At 45.9% G+C, this 25,195-nt stretch overlaps 5 protein-coding genes across 5 annotated transcripts; 2 read left to right on the plus strand and 3 right to left on the minus strand.

Annotated features, from left to right (window-relative positions):
- The first annotated feature begins 489 nt into the window (after positions 1-489).
- Positions 490-7,405, plus strand: LOC136538699 (purple acid phosphatase 18-like). The gene is made up of 5 exons (XM_066530665.1): positions 490-811; positions 5,311-5,979; positions 6,305-6,493; positions 6,610-6,698; positions 6,768-7,405. The coding sequence occupies exons 1-5, from the start codon at positions 590-592 to the stop codon at positions 6,985-6,987; spliced, it is 1,389 nt and encodes a 462-aa protein (XP_066386762.1). The 5' UTR covers positions 490-589; the 3' UTR covers positions 6,988-7,405.
- A 138-nt stretch (positions 7,406-7,543) lies between these two features.
- On the minus strand, positions 7,544-11,740 carry LOC136538700 (4-coumarate--CoA ligase-like 1). Its single transcript, XM_066530666.1, has 6 exons — positions 10,583-11,740; positions 9,544-9,736; positions 8,931-9,073; positions 8,679-8,746; positions 8,466-8,568; positions 7,544-7,931 (listed from the first exon to the last, which is right to left on the minus strand). The coding sequence occupies exons 1-6, from the start codon at positions 11,630-11,632 to the stop codon at positions 7,815-7,817; spliced, it is 1,674 nt and encodes a 557-aa protein (XP_066386763.1). The 5' UTR covers positions 11,633-11,740; the 3' UTR covers positions 7,544-7,814.
- Positions 11,741-15,428: 3,688 nt separating this feature from the next.
- On the minus strand, positions 15,429-17,179 carry LOC136538701 (uncharacterized). Its single transcript, XM_066530667.1, has one exon. The coding sequence runs from the start codon at positions 17,112-17,114 to the stop codon at positions 15,615-15,617; it is 1,500 nt and encodes a 499-aa protein (XP_066386764.1). The 5' UTR covers positions 17,115-17,179; the 3' UTR covers positions 15,429-15,614.
- Positions 17,180-17,815: 636 nt separating this feature from the next.
- LOC136538702 (protein FATTY ACID EXPORT 5-like) lies at positions 17,816-21,941 on the plus strand. Its single transcript, XM_066530668.1, has 3 exons — positions 17,816-18,208; positions 21,482-21,569; positions 21,692-21,941. The coding sequence occupies exons 1-3, from the start codon at positions 18,010-18,012 to the stop codon at positions 21,762-21,764; spliced, it is 360 nt and encodes a 119-aa protein (XP_066386765.1). The 5' UTR covers positions 17,816-18,009; the 3' UTR covers positions 21,765-21,941.
- Positions 21,942-23,079: 1,138 nt separating this feature from the next.
- LOC136538703 (molybdate transporter 1) lies at positions 23,080-24,907 on the minus strand. Its single transcript, XM_066530669.1, has one exon. It carries the CDS (start codon positions 24,775-24,777, stop codon positions 23,350-23,352), a length of 1,428 nt encoding a protein of 475 aa, XP_066386766.1. The 5' UTR covers positions 24,778-24,907; the 3' UTR covers positions 23,080-23,349.
- Between the last annotated feature and the right edge of the window lie 288 nt (positions 24,908-25,195).

A 25,195-nucleotide genomic window follows, 5' to 3' on the forward strand; every position in this document is an offset into this window, starting at 1 on the left:
ACTTTTGTTCCCTTGTGTCTTTTGGGCTTTTAATTGTTCATTCAAACAAATTCTGCATGACACATTTTGAGCAAATGTCTGCTTCAAACACATCTTTTTTTTAAGAAGAAAAAGAAAAGATTGGTGCGTCCGTTGACAGTCCAGCAGTTGAAAAGAGAAAAAATTACTACCTTCGTTCTGAAAAGAACCTTACTATATGTTGCGTGTCACGAAAAATTATTCATGTTTATCAAAAAGTTTTGCGTGCCACGAAAAGTTATTCATGTTTGATCAAAAAGTTTTCAGTGAATAATATTTACATTTATAATTTTAAATTAATTTATTATGAAAATATATTTTCTAATTAATTTAATAATATTTATTCGGTATTATAAACATTGATATTTTTTATATAAAAATTGATGAAACTTAAGATATTAAACATGGCACTGTGCTAGAATGGCGCCTTCGTTGACAGTTGACACGGAGGCTGAACTGTGCTCTACCAGAAATGGCCTGACATTTTTTCAGTCTTTCAGAAGTAGTCCGTCGTACAGTACAAGGATACAGCCCAGTGGAAGATTGGTCCGCCGTACCTAAATCTCCTGCCATGGCCGCGCCGCCTCCGCTCCCCCTCCCCCTCCCCCTCCCCTTCATCCTCCTGATACTCCTGCTCGCCGTATCCTCCTGCGCCTCCGCCGCGGCAGCCGGGGCTCCGGTGGTGGGGGAGGACTACGTCCGTCCGCCGCCGGCGCGGTGCCACCGCAAGGCACTCCTTAGCCTCTTCCCTTGGAGCAAGAAGAAGGAGTCCTCTGCCTCCGATCCGCAGCAGGTGAAATCTCGTGCCTCATCCCTATCGATTTGATACCTTGAGCTGAATTTTGGGGTGTTCTGGGGATTGGTCCAGCAAAGGGACCTTTCTTGTTTTGGCAGCAACCGGCCCTATTCGGATACTTCTTCATCTAGTGATGCTCGGCTGGATCGAAGTAGTCGATTTGGTGCTGTTTATGGCTATCTATCAACATCTCTCTCTTTTTTTTTGGGTGCAAGTCTGTCAGCATATTCCCCTTACTAACTACACTTAATATGTTAATTCAAGGGCTTGAGCTGATTTACTGTGTATTGAATGGTTCCACCTCGGTATCTGTGTTCAGAAATAGCTCCGTTGGTCCAATTCGCCGAATGTTCACTCCCCTTGTCGTCTCTGACCACCTAAATGGGCCAGCCTAGTTTCTTTTGAGTATTGAAGTTAAGTGGAGTATATATTTGTGTTCGATCTTAACTCGTATGGGTGTTAGCTGCTGGACGGGGCTGCTGCTGCTGCTGCCTCCTCTCACAGCCGGCAGAAGCTGCTTCAACAGACAACCGAACAGGCCAGTGAGTACAAAAGCTTGAAGTATTTGGGTGCTCTATCTTGGATCTAGTACAATGCAATATATACACCAAAAAGTCCATATATTTCCTTCTTGAAGGGGTAGAACAAAAAGTCCATGATATGTTGTTAGCATTTGCTTCTTGAAGAGATAAAACAGCCAACTAGCGTCAGAGTCTAAGTATATGCATCTGTGGGGAAAGAGAAGTACAATTCTTTTTCTATTAATGTACAGTTTGAAAAGACTCATAAATACATTTGCAGTGGATTTGCTCAGTAAGTTTGGAGTAATTAAAATTATTTTTTCATAAATTATAATTTATATCAATAGGTAAGAAAGGTTTGCTGGTGTATTGAACCTTCCAGGCATAGCTGTGTAAGTTACAAAACATTTTAAGTTTATATCTGCAAAAAAGAAAGGGTAAGAAGCTACTATTTGTCTCATGGACATGAATAAATGATAGCTCTAGCGAGATATTCCATTACCATTGAATGTCATGTATCAAATACTTACATCCGGACTGTATGGAACATCAATTAAAACATGAACATATTAGATAGATGTTGTCTTTCAATGGCAGTGTAGACTGGTTAGTTCTTGCTTAACCATAGGACTATGATACGGTAGACTTAGTTGAAGTATGGTTAAACCTTATGACTTGCAAATCTGATACTATTTTGACAAAAGAGATGCATTTAATCATACAAGGCACCACCACACTTAAAATGAATCATACAAGGGCCAAGCAAAAGAGTGGAAATGAAATGCATCCCAGCCCAGATGTATATTTTTTTTTGAAAGAGGATGTATATATTGTTTTGTTTCTCATGCAAACAGAGAGGACACAAGGATGGATACATTTTTGTCCCTTGTTCAGTTAATAGAGTAGAACAGCCATGACATTGACATTGCTGTCTACTGCTTTCTTTGTTCAGTCACATATGTTAACCCAGACACCAGAGCAAATCTGCAGAAGATATGGTAACATGTACATATGTTTTGTGCAGTTACTCATGTAAGAAAAATACATCGTTTGTTAATTTTTAATTTTTATATACTTTTAAAACCTATACTTGTGAAATTGCTTGGCTTGTAGAAAACATGGTGCCTAAGGGCAATTGTGCATAATATGTACTACGAAAGAAATAAAAAAGTGGAGCCTGCTTCATATCCTTAATCAATGTATTTTCTGTAAGCACATGTGGTTAGATTTAGTTAATCAACAGTGAGGGACGACTGTTAAAAGACTTATGCACACAGGAAGAAAGTATAAATAAAAAATGCATTAGTTCGTGGGTAAAATATTTTTTCAAGGTAATTCTAATTTCGTGCTTGCAGGAGCATTGTTGGTTGACAGAGATTTTTTATAACTGATGTGTAATGCAGCCATAGGTTCTAGTAGTGGCTTTCTGAACAGGTTCACATTCAGAACCGTTTACTCAATACCTTCAGCATGCAGGCATAGGTAATGCTGTTGAAGCATGTCTATGACCTTGGATTGCCACTAAGCCAGTCACGGTCCCACGGTTACCTTGACTTGCGAGTTCATGCTTCTCCACCATCACCTCCTTCCGGTAGTTTGGCAACACTGGGAAAGTGAAAGTAGTGGAGGGAACTGAGCCTGTGCCGCCATTGCTTCCTGCGTGTCAAGGCGAGACAGTGCATCCAAGGGCGCGAGCATGACATCTGTTCAGTGAACGGCTTGCCTTGGAGGCATTTCGTCAAACGGTGGTTGGGCGTCATCCATGTCGATGGCTGCTGGAGCTCTGGACTGTGTGATCTGCTGCGTGGGATTGCACAGGGGTGCGGGGGAGTTGCGAAGCATTGGTGCTGGTTGCCTGCATCATCACGCGTGGCTTGTGACGGCACCGTGCTCCTGCGCCCACGGGCCCAACCGCTCGCACCGCCACCGTATCGGTGCGGGTCTTCCACTCGTGTCTCTGCCGCTTCGAGGATGGCCTCCACCTTGTGTTGCTGTGGAAGGGGCCAGCCCTAGCCCCCAGACGAGGGCCGTGCGTGGTGGAGGGAGACGCAGGCGGCGAGGAGTATGAAGCGAAGAGGCCAGAGGGTACGGTAGTGCCGTTAGTTGGCACATGCTCGCCGCCGTGGCCACACAGTGGAGGCAGCTCGCGTCGGGAAGGCAAGGAGGGAGGCAGCGATTGCGGTGGATGTGAGTAGGCGGGAGGTGGGTTCCATGGGTGCGAACAGGGAGGCGGGCTGGCACGCCTGGTGCTGTTGCTGTCTCGCTGGTAACTAGCCCCCCTTGCACCAGAGCCGGTGTCTCGTGGTCGTGGCCGCGACCGCGGCAGCCTTGCTGGTGGGTTTCGCCCGTGGGCCTCGCCGTGGGGTTGGTTGAGGCAGTGGGCGGCGTGCGGCTCGGCAGGCGAGAGTGGCCGGTGCGAGGACGGGGAGGCAGGACGAAGGCTCCAGAACGCTGATTTAAACCGTCCGATTATGATCCATCGGCTGAGAAATTCCTGTTGACGTGGCCCAATGGATGGGCTGAGCTTGGCCCTCATTTCGTCTTATAGAGATGAGTGAGGTCATGCCAATTCCAACCCAAACTAGTCATGACTAGCATGGTACACTCAGTCGCTATCCTCGATTAGTAACTAAATCAAAATCAACTTCATTCCTGGTTGATTTTACCATGTTTTTAGTGATGTAAGGGAGAGATCACTAATTGTTGCTTCTAAGATGCCCAGGAGGCTAGGAGCTTTGTGGGGTGGCCTCAGAATAATAGATCTAGGCTGAACTAACCTATGAAGCCTGAAGGTATTTGAAGTTCAACTTTCCAGTGTGATAATGCAGAAACTCTATATCAGTGCATGCTTGGGCACTTCACTAATGTGCATTCAATATCCATTCCACTTGATAACATGTTAGCGGCACACAGTTCTGACCATACAGTTACTAGTCCTGCAACGTATTTCTTCTTTCTTATCCTTTATAGTCCATCTTGGCTGTTCCTATGACCATAGAGTTTACTAGTCCTGCAATGTTTTTCTTCTTTCTTATCCTTTATAGTCCGTCTTGGCTGTTCATACTTTGTAGGAACATTGACAGATAATATAAGACCACAAGCTCATGAAGCCTACAAAAACCACCGCTAAATAGTTGAATCATGATTCTGGACGGCTAATTTTTGTTTTCCAGATTTCTACCTTTTTTTTTCATTTGTATGACCATACTCCACTCAGCGACAACCCTGATGAGGGCTTTCTGTTGGATTTTATGGCTTTACACCCAAATGTTAATTGCATTACATGCGACTTGGTGCCTAAATGTTGAAGATGTTAACATCCACTGTAGATCTTTCAGCATCTTTAGTGTGAAACATAAGGTAGTTTTTTAGTCCCTAGCTATAGTATAAAAGATTTGGAACTTGGCATGACCAGTTGAATTTAATGGCGCGTCCATCCATTTCATTAGACCTCTACTAAATTCAAGGACACATTTTAAATGATTCCCTACTTACAGGAGCAGGTTATTAGCTCTACATATGATAAGAGCAGACTAATCACCTAAACTGTCACCATTTTAAACCTGGGAGAAGTATAATTTGACCTTGTATTATGAAGTTGAGGGAATCCTTAATTTTCATGAGGTTAGTTGATGGCAAATTTAATTATTGGCACATAAAAATAACTAGTTGTGTTAGTATTCATGGGTAATCTGTTAATGTGCCATATGGATGTCTTAGGCCTTCTTATTTGGGTTTTTTCTTGATGGATATCCTAGCTTCTCTATGTCCATGATAAACAAGAGGGTCATAATTTGAGATATAAGGAAGTAATTGACTGCATTAGTTTATCTGTTCTCTGAAGCTAAATTTCTTTGCAGCAGATCCTTTGTGCAGTTCATTAGTACTTGCTTAGTCCTTTACTAGTGTTTTTACTTCCTTTTATTGTTGACAATATTTGCTCTTGAACCACTCATGTAATGGCACGATTTTCAGGTGCACATTTCACTAGCTGGAGAAAAGCACATGAGAATAACATGGATTACCGATGATAACTCTGTCCCATCTGTGGTGGACTATGGAACCAAAGAAGGTACATACACAATGAAATCTCAAGGAGAAAGCACATCCTACAGCTACTTATTGTATAGCTCAGGAAAAATTCATCATGTTGTTGTCGGACCTCTTGAAGACAACACTATTTATTACTACCGATGTGGAGGCCAAGGTCCAGAATTCCAATTTAAGACCCCGCCCTCCCAGTTTCCACTGTCATTGGCTGTTGTTGGTGATCTTGGTCAGACTAGTTGGACAACATCAACCCTGAATCACATTAAGCAGTGTGAGCATGATATGCTTTTACTCCCTGGTGATCTCTCTTATGCTGATTATATGCAACATTTGTGGGATTCCTTCGGCACATTGGTGGAGCCACTTGCTAGCAACCGGCCTTGGATGGTGACGGAAGGCAACCATGAGAAGGAGCAGATTCTATTTTTTAAGTCAGGATTTCAATCTTATAATGCACGATGGAAAATGCCTTATGAAGAGAGTGGATCTAGATCAAATTTGTACTACTCTTTTGAAGTTGCAGGTGCACACTTCATAATGCTAGGTTCATACACAGATTATGATGATAACTCAGATCAGTATGCTTGGCTAAAGGTATGAAACTCTGTAATGATAACATCCATATCAGAGCGCATTACAATTGTTTGGAGGGAGAAGGGATTGTGTATACTGAAAGGAACCATGTTTTTGCTAACAGTACATTACTAAGAAGAGTAAAGATAGACTAATGATTGGAATTCAATACCTAGTGTATTGCTCATCTTGAATTTTAATTACTAGTTATTTTATCTATGGTCAATGTATATTTTATTTGTCTTAACTTAAAGAGGATGTCTTTAACTTCAAAACCTCTCCTCAGCTATTCTTGCTGATAGTAGATTTGATTTTTTTTTGGTATATTAACTTCTCTTCTTTTCAGGCTGATCTTGCCAAGGTTGATAGAAAGAGGACACCCTGGCTCATTGTGTTGTTGCATGTACCATGGTACAATAGCAATTGGGCTCATCAGGGTGAAGGTGACAGTATGATGGCTTCAATGGAGCCTTTGCTGTATGCTGCTCATGTGGATATGGTAATAGCAGGTCATGTCCATGCTTATGAACGTGCGGTATGACTCCCTATATATCCCCGAACTGCAGTCTGCAGAAGTATTCAAATTTGAGCAAGTAACCATTTGGTCGATCTGAATGAAAATTACATGTGGTTATTTCACTCTTCCTGCAGGAGCGAGTCTACAATGGCAGACTTGATCCTTGTGGTGCTGTTCACATAACTATTGGTGACGGTGGGAACCGTGAAGGCTTGGCCCACAGGTACCACTTGACCACCACTGTATTTGTGCCTCTGAATCTTAGCAACCTCAGCATTCTTGGCGTCTTCAGGTATCGTAACCCGAAGCCAGCTTGGTCAGTCTTCAGGGAAGCGAGCTTTGGGCACGGCGAGCTAAAGATCGTGAACTCCACCCATGCCCACTGGACCTGGCACAGGAATGACGACGAAGAGCCCGTGAGAACTGATGACGTGTGGATCAACTCTCTTGCTGGTTCAGGTTGCATCCTGGAAGGCAGCCGTGAGTTGAGGAAGATCCTAATGTCTCCTTGATGCTACCAGTACTAGTAGTATAGCGTAGTCTAAAAGGACCTGCGATGTACTGTGTATATATGCGATGCCTAAATGTTAGTAGTATAGCGTAGTATAGCAGGTAGGCTGCAGGAGTTGTGAGAGAGGCACATGGGAGTGTAGCGGCCCGTGATTGGTAGGCTGGAGATGGAACGGGCCAGGCCCACACACTTTATCACCTTGAAATCCTCTCGGCCAGATGACACGCAACCTTACACAAAAGAGAGAATAAAAGGGATACACGTACGTTATGTTTGCTATCAATCCGAGGACTACACCACTACCCATGTGGCCATGTGCCCGGGTAAAGGCCACTTTCTCCAAGAACTATATCGGTCTCCTGGAGTTGATAGTAAATCATGGTATCAAATGACCTTTTATCATTCTTATATTTGAAAGATTACTGTGTTTTGATTCATTCACACAGGCTTGATAGCTCTTCCATTATATCAGTATGCTATAGGGAGGGATTCGAGGGTTCGATCTGCAAACGCACAAATAAATCATTCGAGGCGGGTTTGGGTTTAAAATGGCCGACTTGCATGCGTACTTGTCTACATCATCCATGGCCTGCACCCAGTATCCGGCGTACGGCTATACTCATTCATCCGTGGATATTATAGAGGCCAGAATGCTTTATTCTTTAATTAAAAAAAAACTTAAGTGTCTGGCATGTCTAGACTGAATGTGTGGTTCCTGACAGTGACTTGATAGATAAACCTTTACAGCGCTTAGCCGAGATTCTATACTTTTAAATCTAGCAGAACCCAGAAGACAAGCACTGTAATGAAATCGAGAAGATCAATTTGCTACAGCTTGGATGATCTGACTTGGGCGATGAGCTCTCTTCTCAAAATCTTTCCCGCAGCAGATTTTGGTACACTGTCCACAAACGTTACCTTCCTCAGTCTCTTGTAGTGCGTGACCTGAAATAAGGTATTGTTTAAATCCAGGGTGTAAAGTTTTTTTGGTGTCATATGGGAGTGTCGCATGCGGTGTTCGGATACTAATAAAAAAATAAATTAGAGAATCCGTCGGTAATCCGCGAGACGAATTTATTAAGCCTAAATAATCTGTCATTAGCGCATGTGCTACTGTAGCACCACATTGTCAAATCATGGACTAATTAGGCTTAAAAGATTCGTCTCACAAATTAGTCGCAAAACTGTGCAACTAGTTATTTTTTTAGTCTATATTTAATACTCCATGCATATGTCTAAACATTCGATGGGATAGGGAGTAAACTTTAGGAAGAGGAACTAAACAAGGCCTAAGTCATTATGGTGTTAGAACTTAGAAGGGCCATATTCAGTTGATGCAGGAGTACAGAACATCATCCATTCAGGATTTCTGGAGTTACAAATGTTTCATTCTATTAGTGGGTGAGATACTGTGATCTTTTTTACTATAGTAAAACTAGTTGCTGGTCACAACTAAGCTTGGGTTCTAGCCAACATCACCTGCTTTTCAATAAATTTCTGGACATCAACTTCAGCCAGTGAACTCTTTGGTGATCGTACAACATAGGCGATAGGAACTTCCCCTGCTTCAGGATCAGGATACCTTGGAGAAAGTAGATTCCAAAAATTACGAGACAAGAAAACAAAAGAATTGAAGATATTTCTATTCTTATAAGAAGCTATAAAAACTAGAATCTAAGTTGTTCAGCTTACGGGATAACAGCAGCATCAAGAATTTCTGGATGAGACAAAAGCAATCCTTCAAGCTCAGCAGGAGCAATCTGCCAGTAAATAAAGGAAGATATAAACTTCCTACGGAAAAAATGGGCCTACGGACATTCTGTTTCACTTGAAAATTTCTGGTACGAGGGGGGAAAACTAGTTTTCCCTCACATGATTAAAAGAAAAGGGGGTTGCTAAAACTGAAAAAAAAATTCAGGGGAAAAAAAAACTGAAATTCTTTACCTGGAAGCCTTTGTACTTAATCAGCTCTTTAAGTCTATCGACAACATGAAGCTGGCCTCTTTCATCAAAGTATCCAAGATCACCAGTATGCAACCACCCATGTTTGATTGTAAACTCAGTAGCTTGCACATTGTTGAAATAACCTATTAACAATTCCCCCCAATTAAATAAGTAAAAAGAAGTTTTGGCGGGCGTTTGGGCCTGTTGTCGGTGAGAAACATTGTAGATTTGCACATAGCTCATGACAGGGAACTTTGTAGGAGGTGGTATTAGGTATGTATAGCACATGGCTATACATATCTAATAGATGGAGCATCTTGGTATAAAACACTAGCTGCCTTTTCCTTCCAAATCATGTCAGTCATTAGCAATTGGCATATCCTAGTTTTCGATAAACAACTGCAATGCCAAAAAAAAAAAAACTACTGACAATTGCTTGGGTTTCAGTGCAATATCATTTGAGTGAGCTTGGTATTTTAATTTGTAAATAATTGACCAAGAAATTGATGTCTTATATTTTAGTGAATACAGATCCCTTTCTGATTATAGATGTTATGGTAATCCATATCGTAATGACAGGTTTAGATTTACACAGACCATAATTCAAATTTACCTTCCATTATGTTTGGTCCTCGAACACAGATTTCTCCTAGTTGGGTCGGAGGCAGATGATTCATTGTCTTTGCATCAACAATCTTTGCTTCAACTCCTGTGACAAGTGCCCCAGTTGAACCAAACTGACGGGCGCGGCCCTTTTGTAGGTACTCCAGGGATATTATCCCGCAGGTTTCAGTCATACCATAACCCTGCAAGATGAGTTTATAGGTAGCATCATTGTCATCATGACTCTTGATACAAAAGAATGGCAGCAAAAGTAGAAGTAAACATTTTTTTCCTCGCAAAAAAAGTAAACATTTTTCAGCATTTTCAACAGCATGGGGAGTATGTCTGGTCTAAAGATAAAACAGGATGCACTCCAACAAATACTACATGTTCAACACAGTTATCACTGTGCTGTTTTAGTAATCACCTAAATCTGTCACAATTCCAAATACAGGGCTTGCGCAGCTCATCAGGCTTGCCTGCAGAAGAGCAATCAATGTTACCATTGTTCTTTACAATCACAGGTGAGCACACCATTCAATTCCTAGATTAGCATGTCAAAATATGCCACGTTGAGCCTAATAAAATAAAAAGTAGTACTAGTAGTACTCTCTCTCTCTAGTATCTACTCCCTAGGTCTAAAAAATAAGTGTATCTAGAATTCTTGAGAACATCAATGCTATATAGAAATTACATATTTATTCATATCAAAAGCTATTTTAGCATATAATAATTGCACTTTGAAAATAGAGAAAGAAAAAAAAAACTACCAGCACTAGGTGGACTATAACTAGAAGTACATCTATTTTGGGACAAACTTCGAATGCTAAATACATTTTAGGTAAAAAAATACTGCAATCGAACGTGTTCAAATTTCGGGCCAAAAAAAAGCACGCTCTGGCTAGGATGTCAGCTCGTGGGATCATGTGCACAGGCTACGGTGTCAACTGTTCTCATAATGTTAAGGATCATCAGATCATGATGTGATGTGTAATCTCATAATGTTAAGCATTTAATTAATTGATGCACGATCCCACATGCTAACCCACCTGGATAATGTCAGCACCGGGGAATCTGTCAGCCATAGCCAGCATGACGTCCTTGCCGAGCGGCGCGGCGCCAGAGCCGATGCATCTGAGCGAGCTGAGGTCGTACCTGCCGCCCCCGCCATGCTTGGCGAGCGCGATCATCGCCGGCGGCGCGCCGAAGAGGTAGGTGACGCGGTGGCGCTCGACGGCGGCCAGCACGGCGTCGACGTCGAACCGGGCCATGACGACGAGGGCGTTGCCACGCTGCAGCTGGCCGAGGGTGACCACGGCCATGCCGAAGATGTGGAACATGGGCAGGAAGCAGAGGAACACGTTGCGGCCTTCGCCCAGCTCGTCCTGGTCCGACGTCACCATCGTCGCCGCCGCGATGAAGTTGCGGTGCGTGAGCACGACGCCCTTGCTCTCACCGGTCGTACCCGACGAGTAGAACAGCGCCGCCGTGTCGCCCTGCCCTACCGCCGGCGGGCGGCGGTACTCCGCCTCCTGCACCCCGGCGACGAGGTCCGAGTAGAGAGTGACGTTACTGCTGGCGCTGGGGCAGCCCGAAGGCACGGAGGCGCCGTCGCCGTCGCCGCCGTCGAGGAGGATGGTGGGGAGGCGGAGACCGGCGATCTTGGGCAGGAGGCCGGAGACGGTGACGACGAGCTTGGCGCGGGCGTCGGCGGCCTGCTTGGCGATCTCCCGCGGGGTGTAGAGCGGGTTAGCCGTGGTGGCGACGGCGCCGAGCGCGGTGACGGCGAGGAAGCAGACCGGGTAGAGCACGCAGTTGGGCGCGAGGAGCAGCACGGCGTCGCCGCGGCGGACGCCCGCGCGGGAGGAGAGCGCGGCGGACGCGACGAGCACCGCTGACCGGAGGGACCCGAAGGTGAGGGCGCGGCCCGTCGCGGCGTCCACGAGCGCCGGCGCGGAGGGGCACGCCGCGGCGCGGCGCAGGACGAGGTCCGCGAGGGAGAGGCCCGGCTCGGAGGCGATGGGCGCCGCCGCGCGCGGCGAGCGGTACACGCCGTCGGAGCCGTAGCCCGCGGCCGGTGACGCCGCCGTGCCCGCCATTCGTGCGTTGACTCCTCTTGCTCTTGCTTCCCCCGCGATATCTTGGAATCTTGCTGCTGCGACGTGCGGATCGCTGGTGACAGCTGATCAGAGTGCCAGAGTGTTGGAGCTCTGCTTTGGTATCTGCGATACGAATACGATATAGGAGTAGCGAGCATAATATAATGCTCACCGTCACCTCCGGTCAGAAAAATACAAACGTGCAGCGACATGCGTGGTCTACGTCTACCCTTTGCAATTTGGCAACTAGCTTTATATAACTTACTCTCTAAATCATCGTTTAAGATCATTTAAATACAAATTTAAATGATAAGGCTGATCGCGCTGTCTACTGGATGGATTCTCCATGGATAAACTTCATACGCTCCCACCATATGAACCAGCCACCCGTCAAAATCAATTCCGCGAGGCTGACTCGGTTCAACTTCCCCAGGGAAATTTCTGCACTTTAAATAGTCATTCTCGTTCTAGTGAGAGGAATAGAAGATGACTATAATAAAAAAAATCTAATTAAAGAGCTGTTGGAATATAATCTTTTTACTAAAATCTTTATTCCTAACAATTAGGAAGAATAAGTCTCTTGGAGTTTCTCTAACACTCCTAACAAATTACACCATTTCTCAAAAGAAAATCATTGTTAAATGTTACTGCCTCTTTCTGAAACATATACATATAGGTACTAGTTTTATTTATAAGTCAAGATTTTCATACTTCCACTAAACTCATAGAAAAATACGTATGTCGACATCTACCGTTCTAAGTAAATGCACTATCACAGTGTATTATATTTTATGATGGATTTTATAAAACTAATTTAATGTTATAGATGGTGGTGTTTTTTTTTTCTGTGTAGATTTTATCAAAAGGAGAAGTTTAATGTAGGCACAACCAAAACGACCTTATGTAAGCCATGGAATACTTTTGTAATGTAGCAAGTAGACATGTCTAAAAGCCACGGTAACTTTTTCCCAGATGTAACGGTACACGAAGTGTTTGAAATGAAAATTTAATTTTAAAGTTACTGTCATCGACGATTGAACGTGGCGATGCACGTGTATAGAAAATTTAAGCGCGAAGACGAATGCATTCGGGAAGAAAAAACGTCAAGTTGCATGTGCTTCAACTTCTGACCACAATTTGGGATCTGCGACTTTTTCGTTATTTTGGAATTTGTTTAGAGATTGGAGTGGAAAAAGTATTTACCACCTAATTCATTGCACTGGAACAGAAAAGAGTTTGCTGTTCAAACTGAATACGTATGGATATTTATCCATGACCTGTTGCTGAACCTGTTCAAACTGAATACTTATGGATATTTTGAAACTGAAAAAACGTGAATATAGTTTAACTGTAGCAACTGGTGGAGAAACAAAACATTCCTACAATTGCAAAGTGATACTCACTAATTACATACAGGCTCCGTATGGCTTGTTTGGTTACCTGCAAACATTTATCCAGACTGGTGCATTATATTTTGCCCATTTGGTTCCTTGTAGAGGTTGTTACGCAAACTTACACAGTGCTCGAAACATGAATTATACAAAAAAGAAATATTCTCATTTGCCATACGCCCATACCTCTAGTAAAAGCATGCGACCTCTATTAAAACATGGAGGCGAATACATAAAACACAACATCTAGATAGAACAACTAAACACCAAAGACATTGCATACATTTGTGCTGGCTTAGGTTGTACTGCACAAGGTCTAATGCAGACCAAGACTAATGCAAACAACAAATCATTATCTTAGGATGCATAGAGTCAACATGATCATTGTCCCATGTTCATAATTCCTTCAAATGATTTAACTTTTCAAAGCAGTATAATTGAATTCATCTGCAAAAGTGCTTTTAGAATATTGGATTTGTAGACAAGCTAAAAAGAACTAAAATCCTATAAAAAAATAAAAACAACTAAAATGTTTTTTTAAGAAAAAGCAGTCAAATTACTAATTGAGCTGCGACAAGCAATCCAGCCATTTATAGAACTGAAACTGGGACCAAAACTGGCACTAGAGCGGAACAATAACTGAAACTAAAAAAAAAGACAGACAACCACCCTATAAACCATGATCTCTTACCCAAATATCTTGTTGGCATCATTATGCCATCCTCTCATTCCTTCCAACCGCTCTTACCACGGCCAGCGAAATGAAAGATACAACTTCCACCATGCTCAGATATTACATGCAATGCAATTACAGAGCATTTATGTAAAGATTCAATGGTAGAGTTGCAGAAACCTCATACAGCCATACTAGGAAGTGTCCCCACTAAAAAGGTGACACCTCTGTGCTAATCACCTGAAGTTTGGCCACAGTAGCGTGTTCCACTGCCTAAGAAAATGTTACCACAGGAAAAGCTGAAGGGGTTCCCATTTAGCAAAAAAGAACCTTTAAAAAAAATCTACACACAGTTTGTGCTAGCAGGAGTAAAAACATATCCAGGTGGTATCTCACCATTTGTATTGAATAATAGGCCAATGGTAGGCAGCTAAAAGCCAATCAGCTCTTCTACAGATGCAAATCACTAGCCTGTGAGACTAGCCTGTGAGAAAGAAACCCAGCAAGTGAATATTATGATTCTACCAAGTCCAACTGATACAATCGACATGTTTTCTTTAAGGTAAAAAAAGGACCCTCTCGGCAAATGCAGAAAAAACTGGAATGAGAAACAGCCAGGCCAACCCAGATATGGCCGTGCAAGTGGTTGCTTATGGTAACAGTAAAAATGAAACGAAATTGGAGTTGAACCTGAGTAAGCAGTAAGTCAGAGTTAGCTTGTTCAGGACATAAACCAGGATACTCATTTATTTTATCTGATGAGCACTACAATACCATAACATCAAGGGAAACAACTGAACACCATGCAGGAAAAAAATGTAACTGTAGGAAGAGCTGTGAAATGAGGATCTGATAAACGAATGGGCTTAAACATATAGAGTGTAAACTTGACCAATAGGACATAGCACACATAGAGAGGGAATTAGAGTTAACTTCTGTTATTTGCAAAAACAAGACTATACCTTCTTTCATCTCAAAAAAAGAAAGGTGTACATCGCACACCGTCTATAGAAAACAGAAATACACAAATCCTGCATTTTTTATGCAATTCATGTTTGATAGTATTTCCATTGTTCATAGGAAAACAGAAATACACAAATCCTGCATTTTTTATGCAATTCATGTTTCATAGTATTTCCATTGTTCATGATAATTATTAAACAAAAGGCATAACATATCCAATGCCAGAAGCTCCAACATAACATGGAGTCTGGGGAAAGGAATTTTCTAGGCAGCCTTACCTGCTTATTGTGCAATCTCAATTCTCAAGGACCTCCAGCGGCATACTCGTCATGATAATTTTAAGGGGGGAAAATCTTTACTTAGTCAAAAATGGTGGAAGCAGACTGAGAGTTGACAGAATGAGACGCACAAAATTTCAATGGCAGAAAGAAAAATAGGCATTCCCATGACAATAAAAAATTTCTCAGCAACTCAGTTTTTAATTTGTTGTCGCAAACTTCATGGCATGGAACATTGGAAATGGCAAGAAAATTATAACTGGCCAAAGATCAGTGAAGGGGGTCAACTAAATAGTTTATTGTAAGCAGTTTTTTAAGAAGAATAGGAGAATAGGAGCAGAAGCAATGCAGTGCTGTATCATATATCTGATGTATCATCATCCCATTCAAAATGATTACCATAGGTCCAAGTCTACAAAATAGTTGTGTTGAGAGCTTAGCAATAATGAGAAAAGAGTCAGATCTGATCACAGAAGGTGAAACCGACAATGATATGCTCTGCCCTAACCAGAAAATGAGATAAAGCTTAAATGGAAAACACCATCTAACTATGAAGTTTCGGCATTAAAAAATTCTCAGTATGAAGTAACATATATATGTCATCTGGACTGAAAAATGCATCCAGAGGTCATCATGAAGTTAGACAACAGACTGACGATGATAAGACTTTTTTATGATTAGGACTTCAGCTTTTGCTTGACATTCTCATCCTTGCATCGTCGCTGATCAGCAATCATCGACTCAAAAACATCCAAGAGATCATCCAATCCCTTTGAATCCTCTCCCAGTTTCCTCATGGCAACAACTATACTCTCAATGGTAGACAAGCACCCAGCCCTTGGCTCATGCCTCACCTCACTATACAAGCTAACCCTATCTGACTCCAGCTTCACGTGTGGCAGAAGTTGCAACCATGGATTCTCATGGTACATCCTTTGTGCCTTTGCCCAAGTGCCATCCAACACAATCAAATGTTGTACCTGACAACCTGAAGCATCGATGCTGATTGCCCGCTGGCATGGAAATAGCAAAGCAGATTTTGGTGGTATGGTGATTGAGAATTCCTCAAACACTGTTACTTCTCCAGTGAGTTTACACTTCTTCATCTGTATCTTTGTGACAAGAAAGCCATTTGAGACAGCTACTTCACCAAGTGGTCCTCTTGATAACCATCTGATTTTGGGTTTCACTCCACGTTCAACATCAATCCTTAGTTCCTTCTCTGTGTACTCAATAGTGCACTTATCCATGTTTTTCCTGGTCCAATCCTGTCCAATAGCAGCACTAACTTCATCTATTTCTTTTCCCATACCGTTGCAGTCATTAACCATCCCATTAACTTCTCCTGAGTCTGAGTCAGAGTCAGTTGCTACTACAGAATGAGACAAATTACCATTACCATTTACCTTATACGTCAACCCCACCTCGCTTCTATGGTTGCTTTCACCTATAGTTGAGTCACCAACAGAGTTCACTATCTGGTTTGCTGCAGAGGTAGGACTTTCAAGACCTGCAGGATGTCCATCACTCTTCGTCTTCTTGATGAATCTGACACACCCGCCATCGTTGTGGCAGCAACTAAGAGAACCAACCTCTCCAGCAAGATCGCAGAAGATCCCACCATTGAGATCCCCAAGATCCAACCTTTCAAAAGAATCACCAAAACTGATGTCTTCAGCGCCCAGATAACCATAGGCATTCAATCCGGACCCGTCAAAATCACAGCTCGCACTATCTTTTCGATCTGATTTGGCGCAAATCCCATCACGACGAAACGCAAGGCCACCGCCATTCTGCAAGTCGATCTCCTCCGGCCCGTCAGACCGATCATGGTTTCCAAAATGAGCCGCCACAGGACCGCCTGCAAGACCCGGCGCCGCCGCCGCGCCGCCGCCGGCCTTAAGCGTGGTGAGGATGAAGCTGGCGCGGTGGTTGACGTCGGTGACCTGAACGACGGCGAGGTTGCGGAGGCCGAGACGCGCCACGCGCGTGGAGTTGAGCGGGTGGTGGGCCTCCATCGCGTGCTGCAGAACGGTGACTCCGACGGCGTTGTCCACCGGCGGGGAGCCGAGGCGGCCGCAGAGGCAGAGGCGGAGGGGCTTCGTGCAGACGCCGCACATGGGACGGCGTTGCCCGGGCTCCCGGTGAGGCGCATCGCTCTGGCTCGCCGCCGCCATGGGTGGACTGCAGGGGACTGGGGTCTCGGGGCCGCCGGGTGAGAGCTTGGACGGTTGGGGGCCTGTCTGACTGACGGCCTGTGGGGTTTGGGCGTTTGGCCGAGTTTAGGGTTTGGAGGAAGTTTTTTTTTTCTCCAATCGATTCGAATATGTTTTGGATAGGATATGGAAGGGATGTAATAACAAGATTTTAAAAGTAATGAAAAAGTGTACTTTTTATAATTTGACCTCACATTTGGAACTCTGAATTATCCCAAAAATTAGAAATGGGTTTACTCTTTTTTTCATGTTTTTAAGAGTAAAGTGGAGTTGTAATTTGGCATGTTTAGATAGGTAGCAAGATATAAAACCATGTTCGTTTGGCATTATCTCTATGCACAACTTTTATTAAGACCTGTTTGAAAGTCGGGATTTGAACTCAGTATAATTTTAATCTAGTCTCTCTTCTCCGTAAATATAAATATATTCAAAATCAACTCAAGTTAAGGCATTAACAATGATGATATTTTCTTTACTTTGTTAATGATTTCCATCTCTCTACGAGGCGCTCTCTCTCCTCAGTTTTGATAGGAATCGCAGAGCGTTACATTTTTTTTTTAATTTCGTTCCGGGTGTGCTGGTGACTGGGGTAGTAGCGAGCGAGTGGCGGGCACGCTTTTCTGGCCACCTACCCTCAGGAAATGACGAGACTGCCCCTCCTCCGTCTCTGCGCCACCCGCACCCGCTCCCTGGGCGGGAGAAGCCACGCGCACACCGCAACCGCAACTGGTCTGGTCGACGACGACTTCCTCGTCTATATCTCCTCCCGCCTCGCCTCGCCTCCGATCCGTGCGACGAGGGAGGGACAGAAGGCTCGCCGCGAGATCTGGGAGAGCTCCGGTCCCCATTCCCCAAGATGCACGACTTCTGCTTCACCATCCCCTACGGGTTCGCCGTGCTGGCCGGCGGCGTGCTGGGCTACCTCCGCCGCGGCAGCACCGCCTCCCTGGCGGGGGGCGCCGGCGCCGGCGCGCTTCTCCTCCTCGCGGGCTTCGTCAGCCTCAAGGCCTTCGAGAAGCGCCGCAACTCCTACGTCGCCCTCGCGCTCGAGACGCGTACGCGCCCCGCCCCCTACCCCCGCTTCTCATTCTTTTGTCCTTTCATTTCGTTTATTTAGGAACAGATAAAAATAAGACTACTTGATTTGTAGCCGGGCCGGGCGGTTGATCGCCGCCTTGATCATCGGAAATGGGCTGGAATTGTGGGATCTATGAGATGCCAGTTCTCATGCAATGAGGGCAGTGCTTAGTAATTTGATTTGGTTGAGTTCAGGATTCTCCGCGTTTCTAACGAACTTGCTGTGTTTCAGTGTTTGCGAATATCAAATAGGCCAATAGGCAGCATTTCATGTCCGAGTCTGCCCAAGTTCGAAGTTCTAACCATTTAGAAATGTCGCATTGTGTTGAACCTATGGAGCACGCGCTAGTTCCACTGCCATAACCTCTTCATCGGTGTGGCTTGTATTGCTCACTGTCGGGGCCTCTTGCATGTTGCTTCATGTGGGACATGAGTACAAGGCTTGGGGAGGGCACTAGTGTACTAAGATATCATATCAGTAGGTTATGCCATATCAATGCCAGCTTAATGATCATTGGATTCCTCGACCCTTTTTATGGGTAAATTAATTGCTTTTGATGCATCCTGTATCAGATCATACATCTATTTGTATATCAAATCAGGCTCTTAATTTCTGAACCTAATTGACTCCCAGATGTGGGATAGAATACTAATATTTACTTGTTACTGGTAAATACAGTGGAAAATCATCCCAGTTATGTGTTGATGTTGATTAATGAATTTGATACTTTTAACCCAAAGTTCGTAATGGCTGGTTAATGACTAGTTTTGTGAGCATCTCAAGCATCAAGACAAATGGTCTTGCTAGTTGTGCGAATAGGCATAAGTCTGCACTCTGTCATGTACTCTTGTAGCAGTAGATTCTTAAGGTGTCATTAAGGCTTTACCTAGGCGATGTTGCATTTGCTGGGGGCAAGGCATCGCCGATGCCTAGCTAAAATAGGGGAGGGGAGGGAGGCATGAGAATACCCAGTACATGTACGTTTGTAATAGTCTTGTGTGGATAGGCATAAGTCTGTACATGTACTCTTGTAGTAGTAGACACAATCCACTACGAGGCAACCCAATCCTTTCCTGCATGCCTAGGAATTAGGGCTGTTTGGAATGTAGCAGTTCTGCAGGAATTTTCAGGAACATGTAGGAACCAATGCATATACTGAAGGAATTAGGGGGAAAAAATCATGTGCTCCAAACTGGGGGAAATTGTGGTTTTATTTAGACGCCTTTACTCAATTCGCATTTAGTAGCATTTCATTTCCATTTAGCTTTCAACTGCTCAATCAGCTTCATTGGTTTTCTATGAGCAATGTTTTTAAGGTGTCGCTTTGGCGTCGCCTAATCGGCAAGGCACTACAGGCGGGACGATTTGGCGGACGACTCGCCTCAGATTGGTATGGCGTCCGCCTTACTACCATGGCGTCCGAAAGTCGTCGATTTGGCGTCCGATTCGTCGAAATCGAGCAAGGCGGGTGCCATACGGGGATGGCAAACGCGGGAGCGGGAGAAAGGACGGGGAAAGCATCGCGCGCGCGGGAAAGCATCGCGCGCGCGGGGAGAGAGGAGCGCAGGAGAAATCAGAGAGCAGAGAGAGGAGCGCTCGCAGGGAAGACGGACCTACCCGCGCGAACGCGTTCGCCCGCGCCGCCGGTAGAAGCTGCTGCCGCCGAGGCTCCGCCTCCCCCTCCCCTGTTCCCCATCCGCGCGAGGAGCAGCCGCCGGCGGGCTGCTGTTTCCCCGTCGCCTCTTCTGGTCCTCCATTGAGCAGGACACGAGCCGCTTCGCCTCTCCCTTCCCTCTTCCCCACCCGCGCGAGGAGCAGCCGGCGGCGGACTGCTGTTTCCCCACCGCCTCCTCTGCTGAACATCGAGCAGGAGCAGGACCCGAGCCGCCTCCTCCAGTCTTCCCTCGAGCAGGAGATCTTGAAGGGGAGACGGCGGCGGCTGTCGATCTGAGAGCACTGACCAGAGAGGAAGGGGAAGCAGAGGAGAGAGAGGAAGGGGAAGCAGAGGGGCGGAGGGAAGAGCAGAGCAGCGCATCAGGAGGAGAGGGAAGCAGAGCAGGGCATCCGGAGAGGGGCGGAGGGAAGCAGAGCAGCCACTCGTGCGGTCGTGCCGTCGTGTGGAGGCGGAATAGCAGTGGGGAGCGGCGGCGCCAGGAGGGGAAGGAGCACATGGTCTGCCTAGTGGGCTGGGCGAGCCCACTTCTTACTCGGCTCCTTTCTTTTTCTTTTTTTTCCTTTCCTTTTTTCTTCATCTACTGCTCTAAGCTGCTGTTTTCATTTTTTAATTAATTTCTTAAGGCGTCGCCTCGCCTCACGCTTTAGTCGCTTAAGCGTAAGGCGGTAGTCAGTCGCCTCGCCTCGCCTTACCGCCTTGAAAACATTTGAGTACACCAACTATAATGTGTGTAGTGTGAACTGTTCCTTCTCCATGGTGGACTCTCCATTCCAGTTGTTTTGGCACACTAACAGCTTGTCAGCACTTCACAACTTCTATACACTAAATTTGCATGGATGTTAACAAATTTATGCTCACAGTCCTATTAATTTGTGTTTATTGTTTTTGTCAAGATATTTGTGTGAGCATTTTGATATTGAGTTCCTAACTATTTGTTTAGGAAATCCTGATGGAGAGCTTAGTTCTTACATTTGTTTGGAATTTAGTGATGGAATGGCTTCTTGCATTCTTTCATCTTTTCACAGCCCTTTAATGGTTGGTTCCAAGAAAAAAACACTCTATTAAAAAGCTTTGAAGAATTACTTGTAAAGTTTAAATTTGGGGTTTCCAAAATCCTTGTATAGGGTGGGATCATAATGAATATGGAATCCTGGATAAGATCTTCAGTATCTTGAATCTCAATTAAAGCATACTACGGAATGAGGGTCCTGAGACGAGAGAACCAAATCATTGGATAATGCTGCTGCCGACAGATTTGATGAGGCTTTAAACCATTAACTACAACGTCACTACCTTACCACCAAAGCTGTTATGGTATATCTTATCAGTGTTTAAACATTTTGGGCTTAACATGGTAATTATTAGGAGACCACAAAAAGGTGGCACTTTCAACAGTTCTGTTGTTTCCCGTAAAGATTGAACAGAACAGACGCCAAACGCATTGTATTCTTTATACTAAACATGAATTGCTGAGTGCGATGTGCAAAATAAATTTTTGAGATACTTTTCTCCTGCCTGCAATTTTCTTTGTTGCTATCTTGTTTCTGTACTGACTATGCGATTTTTGTTAAACAGTTTGTGCATTAGCCTTAACTTACGTTATGGGGCAAAGATTCCTTGAGACTTCGAAGATTATGCCAGCTGGTGTCGTCGCTGGTCTCAGGTAAACATCAGCTTCAACACTTTGGAAGCATCACTGGATTATCATGCACTGCCCACCTGTTTTCCTTTTGTGTGCAAATAGAAAATTGCTTCACGGCACTAATTTGTGAATTTTCCTTGTAGTGCCGTGATGTCCGCGTTTTATCTGTTCAAAATTGCAACCGGTGGCAACCACGTCCCACCAAAGAAAGAGTAAACCAGGCTTCAACTTGTAAACTATGTTTGATTGAACTCGAATCTAGTTGCATGGTAACTTCAGGGACTAGCATCTTGTTCTCCATTTGTAATGTGGCTAGAATGTACCATGGTTTGTGAACAATGTAAAACAAATAAGGATGCGATTCACGGAAATGAATGTGATGTTACTGAGGCAGGCGCGTGTGATCTTGGTGATTGCTTTGTTTGCCGGTGGGTAGAAGCTCATCAGTTCCATCACTGCTTGGTTTGGCACTGTGGACTGTTTGGTTGGAGTCAGGAGGATATTTCTGCTCTAGACTGGGCTGGATGCCTGGACCTTTTCCTCTGACACTCTGACTGCAGACGTACGGGAAGCATCTCCCGATTTTATGGAACGCAGCAGCTGATTGTGAATGATGCCATTTTTTGGCTAGAATTTTTAAATAGCTGATTCCAGTAATGGGCGAAAGGCAGTATTTTGAATATTGATAAAGGTTTCTTCATCCACCAAATCAGTGTAGTTAATTTTCTTATCTTAATACCTTGTGATCAACATGCTAATTGGCGAGTCGCTGTGCTGCAGACAAAAAACGGCACATGTTTGTCGAGTAAACCTTTTTGTTAGTTTTAGCCATTTCATCTTTTTTTGGTGCATGAAGCTATAGAAAGCAACTCAACTGGGCGCAGCCCCGGCGAAAGAACATCGCGCTCAGGCTGGAGGCAAGCGGCCGCCGGTCGCAGGCTTGGGCGAAGCAGCCGCCGCCACCGCCACCGCTGATTTTCATCAGCCGAACTGCTATTTGAGACACTGGTTGACCAGAGACATGAGGCCACGCAAGCACTCGAAAGTGGATGGGCTTTGACTTTGTCCCATGGACATCGATTCGGAAATAGCGGCGCTAGACGCTGAACGCCGCGATAGCGCACATAGCTGCAATAGCGCCAGAACCAGGAGTGGTAGCCTAGCGGCAGTTGACTCTACTCTAACTGCTAGAGCCTATAGCGGCGCTAGCCCGCTATTTAAATTTAAACACTCTGGGCGCATAGCCTTGTTCATTTTTTTAAATTACACAGTAAAACGCAAATCCCACGCAAATCTTACTCACCTCTGAAGGACTGAGCCGACAGATCTCGAGATTCACGAAGTCACTACTAGCGCCTCGTCGTCAACGGAGACGTCGCCTACCAGTGAAAGCATAGCGCCGAATCCTAAAAGAAATAGGAAAAAAACGAGCACCCGTGTCAAGTCGAGGACTTGAATCCAGTTAAACATGTTCCACTACAGGAACCTGACCAAGTGATCTATGATCAGTTAGCCGTGGTGTTGGGATGGCGAGCAAAGCTGATGATTGTTTCATGGTGAAGCTATGTACTGTAGCGAACAAAGCAGCCGAAGAAGGTTGTATAAGAAGCAGATGCAGTAGGCAACTAGACATTTCTGAACGAAGCTGGTCTGACGAGATGTTTTGCTAACATTATTTACTCAAGTTGACATTTTGCCCGGTCAACGAGTAGCGGACTGGGGAATGTATGAACACACACGCAGACAATCACAGCTCACAATTTACAAACGGAGGACCTGGTGATCAAGATCAGTGATGATCCTAGCTGAGCCTGACCCCCATGGCCCATGCCCTGAGCATGAGCAGGCCGTGGGCGATCATGCCGCAGAGGAACCCGAGCGCGGCGCTGGATCCCACAAGCGACACGGCGGTGCAGAGCAGCATGACGAAAGCCTCGGCCTTTGACGACATGTCCCTGGCGGCGACGGCGAGCTCCACGCCCGCGAACAGCAGGAGCACGCCGAGCAGTCCCACGGGGAACTCCGAGAGCACCCGCAGCATGGAGCCGCCCAGGAGCAGGCCCAGCGCCAGCTTCAGCGCGCCCAGCGCCGCCACGCACCCGCCGCTGCGCCCGCCGAACTTGTACTGCCCCGCCAGCCCGCCCGCGCCGTGGCAGCACGGCATGGCGCCGAACCAGCACCCCACCAGGTTCATCCCGCCCATCGTCACCGACACCGACGTCGGCGTCGCCGACGGGGCCTTGTCCGGGAACAGGTCGCGCGTCAGCTTGCAGACGGCCACCACGGAGTTGAGCACGGACAGCGGGATCTGCGGCACCGCGCCCTTGAGGAACCCTTGCTTCCACGCCTCACGCGAGATGCGCACCACGCGCATCCTCGACGGACCCAAGCGCAGCTCCCGCACCGCCGCCGGGTGCCGCGCCACCGCGAACGCCACGCCCAGAACGAACACCATCACCGCCGACGGTATCGCCGGCGCCGCGCGCCGAACCATAGACCGCCAGCCACCACCACCTTGCCTCTCTTCCTCTTCTTCTGGTTCTTGTTGATTTTCATCGGGATGGGTGCCTTGCTCTCGGCGGACAGTTCCCGTCCTCCTCCTCCTCATGCTGCTCTCTGATCCCGCGCCGTTGACGAGGAGGATGAAGCAGATGGCCGCGACGGCCAGCATGAGGCCGTCGAGGCCGGTCCAGGGGCGTCGGCCCAAGGACTTACCCTTACCCAGATCCTGCTCGTAACGGATGTACTTGACGGCCGCCATGGCGAAGTTGAGCCCCTGCGCGAGCTGGATGCCGCGCACGACGGGGAGCGGGACGACCCGGTAGACGAGCTGCATGAGCCGCGTGGCGCCGAGGAGGAGCACGAAGGCGGCGGTCAGGATGCCGGCGGCCATGATCTCGGGGACGCCGAACGACGCGTCGGACAGCGCGGTGGCGGCGATCGCCTTCATCGGCTGCACGGGCATGGGCACGCCGTAGATGAGCCCCGTGATGGCGTTGTAGATGCCCGTGAAGACGAGCGTGGTGCCGAGGTCCAGGTGCCGGGCCAGCGCCAGCGACAGCACGATCGGGATGTAGGTGCCCAGGTCGCCCATGGCGCCGTTCAGCTCCGGCCACACCGACTGGAACGCCAGGTTGTCGCGCGCGCGCGCAAGCAGCGACCTTGGGCCCCTCGGCTCCTTCGCGCCGCCGAGCGCCGCCTCCGGGTCAGGGTTCACGGTGGTGGCCATGGCTGACGCCTGATGGCTCTATCTGCTGGCCTCACTCTGTCCAGTGGGAATCGAATGGGGGTACCTGACTACTTGGCGACAATGAACAAACTACAGGCGCCACCGCAGGATTTATAGGCGGCGTTTGGTTGAGCTCGTCTCGATAGATTTCTCTCTCGTTTTGTGTGCTACTAAGCGATTTACATACACATTTATGCTCGTTGCTGAATCATTTTTTTTCTTCCAGAATGAAGAACAAATAAACGAATACTCTAACAAACATGCAAAAAAAAAAAAGGGAGCGGCGGTGCACGCAGGGAAAAGTACAGGTAGTCAGATATAGTTTCTTTTTATTAAGTTGACTTGGATTGGATGAAAACTCATCGGTGTATTTCTACGGTTATAACTGCATTAGTTGCAATCAGTTGTGTTGCATGCA

Source organism: Miscanthus floridulus, chromosome 2, assembly GCF_019320115.1.
Source record: "Miscanthus floridulus cultivar M001 chromosome 2, ASM1932011v1, whole genome shotgun sequence".
NCBI lineage: Eukaryota > Viridiplantae > Streptophyta > Magnoliopsida > Poales > Poaceae > Miscanthus > Miscanthus floridulus.